At 40.7% G+C, this 16,096-nt stretch overlaps 1 protein-coding gene across 2 annotated transcripts in view; it reads right to left on the bottom strand.

Annotated features, from left to right (window-relative positions):
• Positions 1 to 13,980, bottom strand: part of EFEMP1 (EGF containing fibulin-like extracellular matrix protein 1) — a 64,303-nt gene extending 50,323 nt beyond the window's left edge. Inside the window, exons 1-4 of one of the 2 annotated variants that reach the window (XM_005884589.2) lie at positions 13,800 to 13,980; positions 12,545 to 12,632; positions 7,768 to 7,816; positions 7,186 to 7,596 (exon numbers count right to left, since the gene is read on the bottom strand). In XM_005884589.2, coding sequence (XP_005884651.1) covers positions 7,186 to 7,596; positions 7,768 to 7,816; positions 12,545 to 12,625 — 541 coding nt within the window. In that variant the 5' untranslated portion in view covers positions 12,626 to 12,632; positions 13,800 to 13,980. The remainder of the gene's footprint in view (positions 1 to 7,185; positions 7,597 to 7,767; positions 7,817 to 12,544; positions 12,633 to 13,799) is intronic. The other variant, XM_005884590.2, reaches the window with a different exon arrangement.
• Between the last annotated feature and the right edge of the window lie 2,116 nt (positions 13,981 to 16,096).

Below are 16,096 nucleotides of genomic sequence, written 5' to 3'. Positions count from 1 at the left end.
ATAAAATTGTGCCAGTAATTCAACAAGTGCAAAGGCAATCTTTACAAATGGGGCAACTTGTTGATTTCAGAGAAGAGAGTCGGAGACTTTCTGTTGGAGAAAGAAATAATGAGCTAGTACCAGTGCACATTCCTGAAGTCACCCAGGCTTACAATTCTACTCTAATCTGCTTCTTTTTGTTTCTATGAGGAGGGGAAATTCATTTCATAGATTAAGTGTTAACTAATTTTAACAAGAATCTTCTTGTCTTTGGTGGGAAGTAAATCTTTGATTAAGTTTAAGTTGAAAAGATACTTATGTGAATATTCTTCTAGTATCTGATGATATTCATAGAGTCTAAATAGAATGGAATGTCAGCTGTGCAGATGGTATTTTGATAACCAAAAAATGCTTTAAACACAGTCAGAGTCAACCTCCTCTTTTGTTACTCATGAACTGAACCTCCAAACAGCATTGCCTCATCTCACAAGTTTATGCCATGAGCATAAACAGTCTGCCTATGGAGGGGATAGATATCTCTTTACACCAATCATATTACCATACCCATAACATAGCTTAGAGTTTTACCTACTGACAATTTAAGGGCAGTTATAGTATTTCACATTTGCAGGTTTTATAGAGAGGTGTAAGATCTCATTTTCCTTCTTTGCCTTTTCCTCTAGATTGCACTTACTATGTCCTTGGTTTAGGGATAGAGTCCTAACCAGATTCAGTAGGTCTGATGTGGCCCAGGAGTTTTTGCATTTATAAGTTACCGGATGATGCTTCTAGTTTGAGACCACACTTAGGGAATCATTGAGTTAGGTGGTTATATGGAATAATCTTTCGTGGAAGAGTAATCACACTGATCTCTTCCATTCTTCCATCTCAAATAACTGTCATTCATTTTTTTATGAAGGAATTTTAAGGATACCTTCTGACTTGCATGAATCAGATTCCTGTACATAGTGTTCACAAATGTAGATTAAAAATGAGTCTTAAGTTAATTAAAAATTCAATGACTACAATATTTGGTAAGTTATGAAACATTGCTAGATTTTTCAGGAGGAAATCAATCATTTCTATTACACCACATCAACTTATTTAAAAAGGAATCAAGCTTTCCCTATAAACTTAACTCCTATCTGTTGATGGGCTTTAGAGAATTTTCAGGTACTCAAAGGTAATTAACAATTAAAAACAACAAAGAACTGTAAGCAGGCTAAATACCCATTTTACTTTCTGCTTGAAGTATTTATTTTCTGTTAATATCATAATTGACTTGATTATAGTGTTCCTCTTGCAAAATATCTATTTTCTGAGATCAAAGCTCTTTGGGAGGAGACTGCATAATTATATGTAACAAAAATTAAACATTTCCTCACAAACTAACAAAAGCAACCAGAGATTCTAATGACATTAGTGAGGATCAACAAAAGGGTAGCATTTGGAAGTTGTTTGGCAATGACAATGCAAGGTATGCTGAGCCAATTAGTTGCACTATAATTTACAAATCCTCTTCTGGATATGAGATCATTGAAGTTTTAAATGAAAGAAGTAAAAGAAAGATGTTCCTAGCATCTGAGAATCTGTATATGTTAGTTCAAGTTTCTCTTTTTTAAAGTGGATGTATAGAGAATAACTTTTTTTTCAAAATAGTATTTTAGTTATCCTTATGTTTTATGAAGAAATGTGTGGAAGATAATAGATGGTCCCCAAGAGGTAGTTTTTTAACCATGAGTATAATTTTTGTTCTAAAAGGCATTTTTTTTCCTTTTTAGGTTTTTAATTGCTTCTGTGTCTTAGATGATAAAGATAAAAACAAAATAAAATAATTGAAAACATAGTTAAAAATTTTAAAAGTAAACATTTGGGGGAAAATTAATTGAAGCATGGTATTTAATTATGTGATAAATTTTTCCCCTGCAGTAATGTGGTAAGATGAGCTAACTGCTGTGTGACATGTATCTAAGTATGTAGGTACTGATGTCTAGGTATCCTACACATGTGATCTAGAACAATGTGGAAACAGCTCATGGATAGATTGGCAAGTGGGAAAAGAAAGGCTCTGTCCAGCATAAAAATAAATGAGGTTTAGTTTTTGAAAGTTTAAAACAAACTTAAAAAAACAGTCCCATTGGACAAACAATACCTTAACCTAAACAAAAAAGGCTGTAATATTGGGACTTTCTCACTCTTGTCTGTGAAGTATAGGAGATTTGATTATTGGGGGTGTGCTGGGGTGATCAGCTATCCCATTTGCCCAGGACTGAGGCATTTCCAGGGTTGTGGGGCTTTCTGTTTTCAAAACAGAACAGTCTCGGGTAGACAGGGATAGTTGGAAACTCTACGGTATGTTTTCACCTTATATAATACAAGCCAGGAACTGCATTCTGGATTTGGTCCATAATCAGTTTCATTAAGCATTTGTAGTGAGTTATTTTTTTTAAAAAAATTTTTATTGATTTCAGAGAAGAAGGAAGAGGAAACATCAGTGATGAAAGAGAATCATTGATCAGCTGCCTCCTGCACACCACCCACTGGGGGTCAAGCCTGCAACCCAGGCATGTTGCCCTGACTGGGAATCAAACCGTGACCTCCTGGTTCATAGGTTGACGCTCAACCACTGAGAGACACTGGCTGGGCAAGTTCAGTTTTTGATGGAGCAGTTTCTTTAGCAGGTTAGTAATGATACCTATAAATCCTCAATAAGTTTAGTAGTCGATTAATTACTAGTTATACAAAATATCCTATGTTTAATTTTTCAAAAGTTCAATTATGTAAACAAATTCCTTCAAATTGGGCAATCGATGTCTTCTCTTGTCAGTTCCCAAATGCTTTTTTTTTCCTACAAGAATGGGACTCTTAGAAAGTTGTATATGATTCAAAATCCTTTCTCAACTTGAACTAGTGATTTCTAACTCCATCTCCTTTGAGGAAGATTACATAGAGACTATGCACTTAAGATGAAGAAAAATAAAGTGAGTCATCAAAGGTCCAGCTCTCTTTGGAGGAGATGAATATCTGTTGTCTTTGAGGCAGATGATAGCACATGGAGAAACTATTAATTTATAAAACTTTACTTATCCAAGACTCCAGGTATGTAACAATGACATGATCTTCATGTAATTATAGAGCTGCCACCTGTCATTTGAAATTGGAATAGTTCCCCCAGCATTATCATTGATTGACAAAAATTACATGAAAAAAAACCTGTTCATATCAATTGATATTTGGATGTTATGTTGCATTTCAAACTCCTTGTTTTTGCACAAAATTTAAAAACTCTGGAAAATTTTAAGAAAAGGAATAAAAGGAACATGTTTTCACGAAATATTAAAACATAGACAGCTGGTTAAATATATATTTATAAAATAGAATGTATTTAAAAATATCTGGTGCTATTTAAATTATTAGGTGCCACCTATGATTGGTAATAGTGCATTCAAAGGCACAATTGACTTTAACGCTGAAACAGTACAGATTTCAGACATTACATAAAGATGTCCTCAACTTTAAGTTATGTCATGATAAATTGTACCTGTTGAAAAATATATGTGGAAAAAAGAAATAATTTTAATACAAATATGACTCATCTGGAGGCATTCATTTATTCTAATCCAGCGACCAAGGTAAATGTATTTGGATTAAAGGGCATAGGTACGCATCATTTATAAGGGAGTGGAGATCTTTATTAAAACAGAAGACTCCTCAAACTCCACAATGATGTCAGTAATAGAGGTCCACATTATTGTTTTAAGCAGAGATCCCCACTATTTCACATCGGTTATAAAACATTATTTTGTGTTGCTGGCCTGAAATGAGAATGTCATACATCTGTAGGCAATTAGAAGAAGCTGGACTGCATGTTTGATTAGCTCAATAATAAACGAGCATAAGTGTGACTCGACTTGTTAGTCAGATTCCCTAGACAGATTATCCTGTTGTTATCATATGAAATAACCCCCTTTTATCAACAATTAAGTAAATCCACATTTGTGGGCACTTTGTAAAATCTGTGAGGTTGGAAAATCCAACTTAAGTTGTAAGTCAGCCAAAAACCTTTTAACCCTGCTTCTAATTATACAGATCTCCCCCACCCCCTCAATCCCAAGTTGTAGAAATTGGTTGAATTATGCAGAATAGTTTGGGAAATACCCTGTGTACAACCAATAATTATATAGCATCTACCATAAGAAAGGCATTTAATAGTTTTAGCTTATCACTATACAAATTTCCCAAAGAAGTAAGAATTATAAATGTTTTAATATGTGAAAAGTAACTTCTTTGTAAGATAGCCTAAATCTTTTTAAAAAATATGTTTTCATTAATTTCAGAGAGGATGGGAGAGGGAAAGAGAGATAGAAACATCAATGATGAGAGAGAATCATTGACTGGCTGCCTCCTGCATGCCCCCCACTGGGGATTGAGCCTGCAACCTGGGCATGTGCCCTGACCCAGAATCGAACCGTGACCTCCTGGTTCATGGGTTGATGCTCAACCACTGAGCCACACTGGTTGGATTAGGCTCGATTTTTTTAAAGAAAAGATATCATTTTTATTATTCACATATTATTATACAGTTTCTACTGTAACCAATGAATGTTGTAAGTTCTGAATATATTTTATTCTAGAACTTATTCATTTGGTTATAGGTATCATTTTTTAATTCAACCACAATTGTCAATGATGGACTATAAACTACTTTAGGAAATAACCCTTCATTTATTTGTGTGTTTTTTTCTCCTAAGTACCAGTGAAATATACATCTGAAGTATAAAAAATAATTCAGCATATAAAAGTCATACTTAAAACATTTCAGAAAAACATTTCCGTTTTAGGAAAAATATCACCAAACCTTCTAATATAATTATATATTTCAATAACAAGTAAAAGTGATATCTTAAATAGACACAGGTATTTTTAAAACCAATATTCACTCAAACACACACACACACACACACACACACACACACACACACATAACCTCATGAGGTTATCTCCTTGACATAATCCTAAACTAAATATCAGAATATTAAGCAGATGCTGAGGCATTCATCATCAATATTTGAATTCTGACTCATGACAGTAACACAAAACAGATGTTCATACGATGGGCTCTCTGGAAAGTGACACCATCACAGCTCTTGTTGTGGGGTACTTAAAACTTGAACACAAAATATCTATATATATAAAACGCTAATATGCAAATAGACCGAATGGTGGAACAATTGAACAACCGAACAACTGGTCGCTATGATGTGCGCTGACCACCAGGGTGTGAGTGCAGAACATGACAGGCGTCAGCAGCAGGTGGCAGAGTGCGGAACATGGCAGGCATCAGCCGCGGTGGGATGGTGGAGCAGGTGAGCAAGGGCGCCAGACCAAGGCAGGGTGCTGGTCACTGTCATCGGGGCGAGCCTCTGGTGGTTACTGAAAATTCTTTGTTTCTGCGTGCCGCAGTCCCGCCAGGCACTCACACCTGCTGCCGGCGCCAGCCCCGCTTGCACCTGCTGCCAGCACCTGAGCTGCTGCTCGCACCTGTTGCCAGCGCCTGGCGCTGGCCCTGATTGCTCAGCGCCATCAGCAGGTGTGAGCAGCGGCTACACCCCTGATCACCCCTCAGGGCTTCTCCACCTCCCCCTGCTCCTGAGGGGCAATCGGGCCAGCAGCCACTGCTCGCACCTGCTGCCAGCGACAGCCCCACTCACACCTGCTTCCAGCGCTGGAGCCACTGCTCGCACCTACTGCTGGTGCCGGCCCCAATTGCTCTGCACCGTCAGCAGGTGCGAGTAGGGCCGGCACTGTCAGCGTGTGGGAGCGAAGGTGGTGGGAATGGGGCTGCTGGCAGACAGGGGACTGGGGGCTGAGGTGGGAGGGGCCGGGCAGGGGTGCAGAGGATGGGCCGAGACCTGCCCCTGTGCCCACTGCAGCCTCGTGGCCCACAGTTCCTGTTAAGGTGCACGAATTCGTGCACTGGGCCCCTAGTAAAATAATAAAAGTCAGAACATGATAGATTTCCATTTAAAATCTACTACCTCTTATATAAGAGATAAAACTCAACACTGGCGAATGAGGGGCAGCATCCCAGGAGACCAGAAGATGCTTTTTTCACTTAATGCAGCAGCTAGGTGATCCCAATTGAACTCCACAGTATTGAGGGAGGAAGGTGCTCTCTTCCTCACTCGTGAGGAGGTAGAAGGTAAGAACTCCTGGCCCTTTCCATTGACCAATGTGTCCCAGGCATTTATGATGTAATACGAGGTCTACTCAGTCAGCCCTGCAATGAAAAAGGAGTCTGGGACTCCTGTGGCCTAGCTCAGTAACACCATCTCCACATCAAGCAGATCTGAAAGGGTTTGTCAAGTAGGAAGAGGGAAACAATCCCTTAGCACAGTCCAGTTAGCTACTATCCTATGTGTCTTCAAAGCCCAAGATTCTTATTGCTTTGCTAGCATGAGTCTACAGCTGTTTCTAGAATACACAGCGATGTGTACTCTTTGTGACAATAAACAGAAAAACCCAGACAGATGTTGCCATTTCATATGCAAAATGTGTTCAAATGAGAGCTTTAAAAGACATGTGAGTAAGAGTGGGGAAAATGGTACTGAGAAGCAGGAGCCCCATTTCTTTATCCCATAATAAGGAAAAAATGTCAGTGGTAAGTTCAATGAAAAGAAAACTTGAGAACCCAAAGGGGGATATTTACTAGTATGGAGTAGCTTGGCAGAACAATGTCAAATTCCCATGGATAACCTGACTGCTCCTTCTGACAGCTGTAACTCTGGCCCTGTCTGCCAGGTCTCAAGGCTGGCTCTGCACTCACCATCTGTGTGACCCTGGGTTTTCTGTGTGACTGCATGCTGGAACCACGTGAGGAGCTTTAAAAAATACTGATGCCTGAGATTGTTATTGAATTGGGCTGGGGTGTGACTTGAACGTAGAGGAGTTTTAAAGGCTCCCAAGTGACTCTAAATGTGTGCAGCTAAAGTTGAGAACCACTGGTGACCTCTCTGAGTCCTCATTTGTAAAATGACGACTATGAGGGCAGCAACTACCTTTTAGGATTATCGCAGGCAAAGCATTTAGCACAGTGTCTGGCACCTGTGAGAAGCTGTCACGTGGTGAAAATGTGTGAGTTGTTATTTTCACCACGTGGTGCACTTGGGCAAGAACCTATTTGTTAGTAAAAGAAGTCACGCTTACCTTGGCAGATGTTATGCTCACTCTGCTCATAGCCTGTTGCACACTGGATCCTGTGAGAAGGGTTGGAGGGAATGCGCTGAGGGTCAGCTGGGTTCCGCCGGATAACAAAGTTATTTCGGCCAGTCTGCACTTCTGGACCTGCAACTGCAGCAGCACTGGCAACATAACCAGTCCCAGGCACCACTCCACTGGATGCCATGCCACTGGCTGCTACACCCCCAGCTGCACCCGAGGTTGCAACTGCATTTGCAGCTGCACCCACAGTTTCGGCTGCTGGTGTTTCTTGCTGAGGTTGTTCATTATTGACAATAATCTGGGCTGTTTTAGGAAGGCAGAGGTATCCTCCATAGTGGTTGACGCATTTCATTCCACCTTTGCAGGCATCTGAGACAATGTCACATTCATCAATATCTGTGGTGAATAATAAAATAAGTCAGGAATCTTCTTAGGGGGAAAACTGAACATGTACATATATGCTCATCTATTTTTTGGTATAATACAAACAGTACAGGAAGAGTGACATAAGATGAAGAGTGACACAGAAAGCTATGTTCAGATGGGAAGTCTTTGAAGTTGGCTCACCTTTGCATTGCTGTCTTACAGGATCCCACTCATATCCATCTGTGCATTGCTGTGAAGAAAACATCAAGATGGGGCCAGGAGACAGTTAGTTGGTGTATCCAGTCCCTAGGAAGTCACTCTAAAAGTGTCATTCTTATGGCAACAATCTTTGCACTAGCTTCCTAGATAGATGATGAGATGGGTAGTTTAACATTCTCTAGCTTTTCTTTTCTTTTCTTTCTTTTTTTTAAAAGACAAATCTATGCATTGTCCCGCTTGAGGCATCCCTTCCCAATCATCAGCTGCCTCAACTCTACTGTTGTGTTTGATATAATCACCCATAACCATCTTCTTGGAATTCTTCCCTGTCTTGATACTAATTTCCAATCTCTCTGACTGCTCTGGTCTTTTTTGCTTTATTTGCTGCTTCTTCCACATTGTAAATCCCCCCCCCCAAAAAAAAAATCCAACTGAGTTCTTTTTTTCAGCCCTTGACTCTTCTCTTCTTTCTCCAAAGCATCCCAGCACCTGGTGTTCCTTATCATTCCCATTCAGCTAGGTTCAGAGCCTCCCTCTCACACCCTGGCCTGCCTCCTAGTTTCAGTTCCCACAGGTCCTCTGGTTCACTTACTGAACCATCTATCAAGTACCTTCTTGAACCATTCTAGTCCCTGGGAAGATCATGAAGCCCTTTTCCCTGCCCTCAAGCAGTTCATAGGCCAGAAGAGGAGACAGACAGGTAGACAAATTGGAACAAGATGTTAGGTGCCATGACACAAGTATACATGTAGGTAGGAGTTGTGGACTCTGCCCAGGGATATGGTGGGCACAACAGGATGGAAGGAAAGACTCTGTGAGGGAGGCCACAAGTGAATGGGGACTTAGAAGAGTAAAACTGTTAAAGAGGGGATGGAGCTGCAAGTAGTCTTGGGTGGGTGGGGATAAGGTTAGAGAGGTAGACAGGGCCAAATCTGGGAAACCTTTCTTTGGGACAGACAGGAACTGAATTCTTACTGAAGGTCAGTGAATCGCACACTGTATTATGGTTAAGAATCACCAAGGTGCTGGTTCCACCCAAAAGATCGGATTCTGGTAGGAGGCCTGGAATCTGAGTTCCTAACAAGCATCCCATATGATTCTGATACAGATAATCTAGGTGCTACTTCTATTTTATTTTACTTTTTATTGAATTTATTGGGGGTGATAGTAGTTAAAAATTATATCAGTTTTATGTGTACAATTCTATAAAACATCATCTATACATTGTATATTGTACTATGTGTTCACCACCTCAAGTTAAGTCTCCTTCTAACACGGTTTATTCCTCCTTTACCCTCTATTACCTCCCTCTACCTCCGTTTTCCTCAGGTAGTCACCATACTGTTGTCTCTCTATGAGTTTTTTTTGCTTTTTGTTTTTTGCTTAATCCCTTCACCTTTTTTCCCCTCTCCTCAACCTCCTCCCCTCTAACAGCTGTCAGTCTGTTCTATGTATCTCTGAATTTGTTTCTATTTTGTTTGTTAGTTTATTTTGTTCATTAGATTCCACATATAAGTGAAATCATATGGTATCTGTCTTTCTCTGACCGGCTTATTTCACTTAGCAGAGGCTATTTCTTGAGAAAAGAAAGATGCGTCAGGAAATATTGAGAAAAAGTATAGTAAACAAAAAAATAAATTATTTTAATAGAGCTGAGAGTTGCTTATGCACACAACAGATGCTTGGCAAGTAAATAGCTGAATGGAGACAGAGAGGTCAGTGTAGATATTTTACTGATATCTGAAACTTAGCTGGGAAAAACTAAATTTACTTTATCTCCCAAACTAATTTTTCCAAGTTTCCCAAACATTGTTCAAGAAAGGCACTACAACCATTCTCGGGAGTCAGGATTACAATTTTGACATCAGTATTGACTTTTCAAATTATTTTCCTTCAAGTTCTGTTGACTTTGTGTCCATTTCTGTATCTACCAATTAGTATAAGCCTTCCTGACCTCATGAGCAGGCAAGGCTCCTTAACAGATCTCCATATCTCTACATGGTGCACAACAGCCTCCCTGGCAATCTTTCTTGCTCTCTTGGTTATGTTGTTACTCCATCTAAGACAGCGGTTCTCAACCTGTGGGTCGCGACCCCTTTGGGGGTCGAACGACCCTTTCACAGGGGGCGCCTAAGCCCACTGGAAAACACATATATAATTACATATTGTTTTTGTGATTAATCACTATGCTTTAATTATGTTCAATTTGTAACAATGAAAATACATCCTGCATATCAGATATTTACATTACGATTCATAACAGTAGCAAAATTACAGTTATGAAGTAGCAATGAAAATAATTTTATGGTTGGGGGTCACCACAACATGAGGAACTGTATTAAAGGGTCGTAGCATTAGGAAGGTTGAGAACCACTGATCTAAGAGATCACAGTGGCCTGCAGATCTCTCATCTCTCATTATTATCATCTCCAGTTTCTCCCTAATACCCAGCTCCAGCCCATCTGACCATGTCACCTCTTGGAATTGTCTCAGTTGTTTACACTTCTAGACTTTGATTATGCCAATTTCTTTTCTTCCTGATTCAAGTGCCTCTTCAGCCTTTTTGGATTAATCCAAAGTCATTACTTCTTCAAGAACCAGCACAGAGTTCTATCTCCTCCAATATTCCACCACTGACATTAATTACCTCCTTGCTTTTCTATTGCTTTAGCAACTTGTATAACCTGTATAAAAATATTATTTGTACTTGCTTAGGAACTTTGTGCTTTTTAACAGTATCTTCCCAGGGTAAAATCCCTGAGGTTAAGGTCTGATTTTCTTAGTAAACAAATAAACTTAAATTCTTTTGATAGTAATGAGAACTGCTTATGCACATAGCAGATACTTGGTGAGTAACTAACTGAATGCACCCTATCTTTAATATGGAGGGGGAATGCTATCTTATGGATATGCGCCCATCCTTCTGAAAAGTACCTCTTTCAAGCCACAAAAAATGACAGTTCACTTAAATAATCTGCATGTTAATAGAAAAAACTTCAGTTTGCTATAGGTATTTAGTTCCAGTACCTTTAATATGGATCTACTATTATACAAGCCTAGAGTAAATTTAGCTAACCACTTGCTGGCTTTGTAGCCTTAAGCAAGTGAGATACTCTCCCAGACCTTCAGTTCTACTCCCAGCAGAGGGAAGATGATGCTACTTACCTTACACTTTGCTGTGAGAATGAAACGAGATAATGTCTCCACCGTGGGATACTTAAAAATAGTTACATCTTATTCTTCAACCACTAATCATTAGGCATACACAAGTCAAAAAAGAGAATAGATCTAATCTTAGCACAAAAAAGATGACATATCTGGGAAATCTGTTGTCATAATAGTGAACCCTAGTGTGTAATCTTAAAACAATTGTGTTTAATCCTCAGGGAACTTTCTCTGCTAAAGATGAATAAGATTTAGTGATTAGCAAAGGGGAGGGAGTATAAAACAAGAAATTATAAAAGCTATAAAATCTTTTATTAGATGAATATGAAAGTGGGTAGCTAATTTAATGTTAGCTACCTAACTTAAACTAAGAAGGTTTAATTTAGCCTGCATAACAAAACATTTTCAGTAGAAGATAAACAACACATGTATTCATTTCTCTTGCTTTATTTATCTTCAGCAGAGGAAGCAATTACATTTACCATTAGGTTAACAAAATATTTATATTAAACCCTATTTGATTGATAGTTGATTTGAACAACAACAAGGAACATTTGCCAGATGAATACTATCATTCTAGGGATAATATGGTACCAAAAAGTGATATAATGTTTATTATCAGTAATTGACATTAGCTCACTTTTAAGAATTTTGTTTAAAAAAATTTCACATTTTTCTAAGTAAGATTACTTAATTTTAAATTGGAAACAAGTAAAAAAATGTGTTTTTCATATTCTGATTCAGGACAAATGTCATTTGCCTCACAACACTGATTAAAGAGTAAAGAACACAAAACAGAGGTGCAAACTCATCAAAAGTGAGGTAAGTACCACCCTCTGTCCTCACCACATTCACTCCTGGCAGTGGGAGAGGTCAGATGATATTTTCAATATTTTAGTAAACATTAGTTATGCATACCCTTGCAATTAACTAATTAATCAGATATTATCTGGAAATATCAGATATGCTAATTAGAAAATGCAAAATCAAATTTCACACAATGCATTTCAAAACCACTTGAGCAAATTCCACATCCTGGTAACACATATAGTTTATTGCAAGGGCATTTATATGAGTTATCAGTTATACTATAAATGAATATCAGCCTTTATAAAGTCAATAAAGGCCACTTACCTGAGAACGTAAGTCACATGTATACATGAGGCAAAGTGCTTTTCTGATGTTTACTGATTTTGACTAAAGTCTTTCTCTGCCAGTTTTGGTTTCATCTGCATGTATGTAGGAATCCTGGTTTTCCAATTCCTGACACCCATTAATTTATTGAATGTGTTGGAAACATGTAGCTTACTTTGGTTTTCATTTTAAAATGGTTCTCTCTCTCTCTCTCTCTCTTTCTCTCTTGCCTTACACAGATCATTAATTACATTTTAGTCTGTATCTCAATCGGTAATCTAAATGAACTTTAGAAAGGACCACCTGCAATTTACAAGGAATCAAACGTGAACCATGCTAAGGCATTGTTTATTACCCTCTGCGAGTGCAGCTCACATACACTGGCAAGAGTGGATCAAGTCTCCCTTGTGTCACAGAATCCCGCTGAACAGCACTTATCTCAAATTCCATCACCCCTTACCGTGTATGTGATGGTTTCCTCAGTGTCCTGTGACTTGACCAGCGCCAGAGTCAGCATAGTTAGGAAAAGGGCTTTCAACATCGTGAATCTCCAAGAAAACACAGGACAAAGAGATGCTTAGTATCAGTTGCAGGGCAAATAACAAAACTTTAGCTGTGAGGTAACAAGTAAGGAAGGAGGGCGGGGAAAAGCAGAGGCTCCATGATACCCAACTTCAATCTACTTTCTCAACTCCCCACCCCCTCCTCAACCTTCCAGTGGCCAAAGGAGGCACCAAAGTCTGTAACAGGGCTGCAGAGTTACATTTCACTTCACTCCATCCGGCTGTGCTAAACATATACAAAAGACACACAGCGTACCTTTCATACTGCACCTACACAACAGGCTCCAGAATGAGGCAGAAGGAAAAGAATTGAGGTAATTAATTTCAAAAGAGGTGGTATTTGTTTATTTAATTACTTATTAGCAAGAGTGAAGGTGGGACAGCAAATCTCCTATCCCCTTGAACGTTAAGGCTTTTCCCTATAAGTTCACCTCCAGCTAGTGGAGTTCTTTGCACAGCTCAAGAGAAATACCTGCGAACCAATATGAATTACCTTGGCCTCACACGTAAAACTAAACAAAACACCACAACAAAACCTGGCAATCTCTTCCCAGTTCTAGAATACCTGCCCCTCAAGAGCTCCTTCTCACATCCCCCAGCACCAACTCTCAAAAGTGATATTTCCACGCCGTTCTCTGCGCGCGGCTTTGTTTAAAAGCGCCAGGTTGTGTGGAGGAGCGTCTGCTTCCCTTGTGCCTCGCTAGTTTCTCGGTCCCCGACACGCTACCTTCAGGACTGGGGTTGCCTAAGGCCTGAACCGGGGGACCACACCGAAGCCTGAGTTTCGGGGTGGCGGGCCTGGCGCCCCCAGTGAAGTGAGGTCCCTTTTCTCAACAGTAGGCTAACAGGCGGCAATCCCTGGAGCTGCTCAGCGCTCCAGTTTTTACCAGCGCCTGTGGAATCCAGGTGCGTCTTAAATCTCGCACATTAGCCCCTGAAAATTTCAAAATCTCGTTTAGGGGCAAAGCCCTGTCTGATGACTGTTGGCGCGCACACACATGCCCATGCAAACAGATGTCACCCTGGTACCGGCACATGCTGACAAATCGCATTCCCAGACCGCACACCTCCACCTCCCTTTCTGCCTGAGAGATCCTGCAAAGTCTGGGTCAGTTCTCGGGTACACTGCACCCCTCAGGTTACCCCACTTACTCGCCGGCGCGCAGCCCTGCGGGCACTAGGCGCAATGGTGTGACCCCCGCGTCGGGGGGCTCCTACCTGCGCGGCAGCGCAGCGCTCCGGACGCGGGCAGCGAGGGGAGAGTGCTGGGGAGGGCAGCCCCGTGGGTCTGAACTGGCGAGGTCTGGCAGTGGCTGCAGCCGCAGGAGGAGGAGGAGGAGAAAGGGAGGGAAAGGGGGAGGGCGAAGGAGGGCGGAGGAGAGAGCTGAGGGAGGCGCTTGGGCTGAGCCTAGCACTGCAAGCCGAGCGGGAGAGCGCGCTGCGGGGCTGGGTCCGCACCCCCTGGCCCAGGGCTCTCTCCAGCACCCCACCTATCCCTCCTCCACAGTTCTCATGGGCCGGAACCCCAGGTCGAAGATGGCACGTTTGGCATATGGGGTTTGCATCAGCCTTTGTGATGCTCCAGCCTCCGGGGCAATTTCTGGTGCCTGTGGAGGGGGATACTCTCTGGAGGAGAGCTTCTGAGGGTCCTGGAAAATTGCTTTATTTCCCCGCCCCCCCGCAATTCCCAAGTGAATTCTAGGAGAGTAAATTAATCCCATTCATAGAACTGATTCTTTTGTCGTTTCTTTCAGATGCTTTGTTTGTTTGTTTGTTTTTGGGAGTGGGGGAGGGTCTGCTTCCTCAAACCTAGGAAAGAGTTAATTCATTCATTCAACAAATATTTGTGACCTATTATGTTCCAGGTGTTGGGAATAGGCCAAGTAGAACTCACACTAACAAAAATGTGAGGTGGAGTTTGATTTTGTTTTCTCAAACCTCCTTTTTTTATGGGCCCCTTTTCTCACCTACTGCCTTTCTTCTCTCCACTGGTACATTTGTGGGAGAGTCCCCAGTCCTGGTCATTCCAAGTTGGGCATTGCACTCTCACCTTTCATTCTAATGTGGAATTTCAGGAATCTGGAGGGGAAACAATTTTTTTCCCCCTGGCTTCTTCAAATCATACCACACAGATTGCAGTTATCTCTGAAGCCTACGATCTAAAATCAGATTAATAGTTTGCTTCCAAGGCAGTCATGTCCTCTAAAAAGCAAACAGCCAAACACAATATCATGAATGAGACAATGTATAAACTGGAGGTATTAAGAACTTTGACCCAGAGCTGGAGGCAGAGGGTGGGAGGGAGAGGAACAGCTCCTTTTCCTTCCCTGCTGTGGGAAAGGTGGTAGGCCCAGGCTATCAGGTGGAAGCCTCTCTCCTTATCTTTGGAGTATGCAGTGGGTTGCCCAGACATTGCCAGTTTGGTTGCAAGCCACACGATACGGGGCAAACTCAGAGGAGCTTCATGCCTGAACCTTACTTGAGTATATGCAATTTTGCTAATAGTACTGAAGATTTTTACTAACAAAATATGAATGTTTGTTTTCCTAGTCATTAATGATCTCCAAAATTTTTAAAAATTAGATACTTGATTTTGTACAGTAAAAAGATCTGTCCAGAGAGATTTTCTTTTATTTCCTTTTCTAAAAATTGTTTAAAGTATTACATATGTCTCCCTTTTCCCTGATTGACCTCCCTCCCAGCCACTCCCACCCCCTAGGACAAGCCCCCACCTCCCCAATATCTGTGTCCATTAGTTATGCTAATATCCATGCATACAAGTCCTTTGGTTGATCTCCAACCCCCCCTCTCCCCCACCTTCTCTCTGAGGTCGGACGGTCTGTCCAGTGTTACATTGTCTCTGGATCTATTTTTGTTCATCAGTTTATGTTGTTCATTAGATCGCACTTATGAGTGAGATCATATCATATTTATCTTTCTTTGATGGGCTTATTCCGCTTAGCATAATGCTTTTCAGTTCCATCCATGCTGTTGCAAATGGTAAAAGTTCCTTTTTTTTATAGCAGTGTAGTATTCCATTGTGTAGATGTACAACTGTTTTTGAATCCACTCATCTGTTGATGGGCACTTAGGATGTTTCCAAATCGTAGCTATTGTAAATTGTGCTGCTATGAACATATGGGTGCATATATCCTTTCTGATTGGTGTTTCTGGTTTCTTGGGATATATTCCTAGAAGTGGGATTACTGGGTCAAATAGGAGTTCCATTTTTAACTCTTTGAGGAAACTCCATACTGTTTTCCACAGTGGCTGCACCAGTCTGCATTCCCACCAGCAGTGCAAGAGGGTTCCTTTTTCTCCGCATCCTCTCTAGCACTTGTCGTTTGTTGATTTGTTGATGATAGCCATTCTGACAGGTGTGAGATGGTACCTCATTGTTGTTTTGATTTGCATCTTTCACATGATTAGTGACTTTGAGCATGTTTTCA

Source organism: Myotis brandtii, unplaced genomic scaffold (genome assembly GCF_000412655.1).
Source record: "Myotis brandtii unplaced genomic scaffold, ASM41265v1 scaffold84, whole genome shotgun sequence".
In the NCBI taxonomy this organism is placed as follows: Eukaryota; Metazoa; Chordata; class Mammalia; order Chiroptera; family Vespertilionidae; genus Myotis; species Myotis brandtii.
This window is presented reverse-complemented; position numbering and strand designations above follow the sequence as displayed.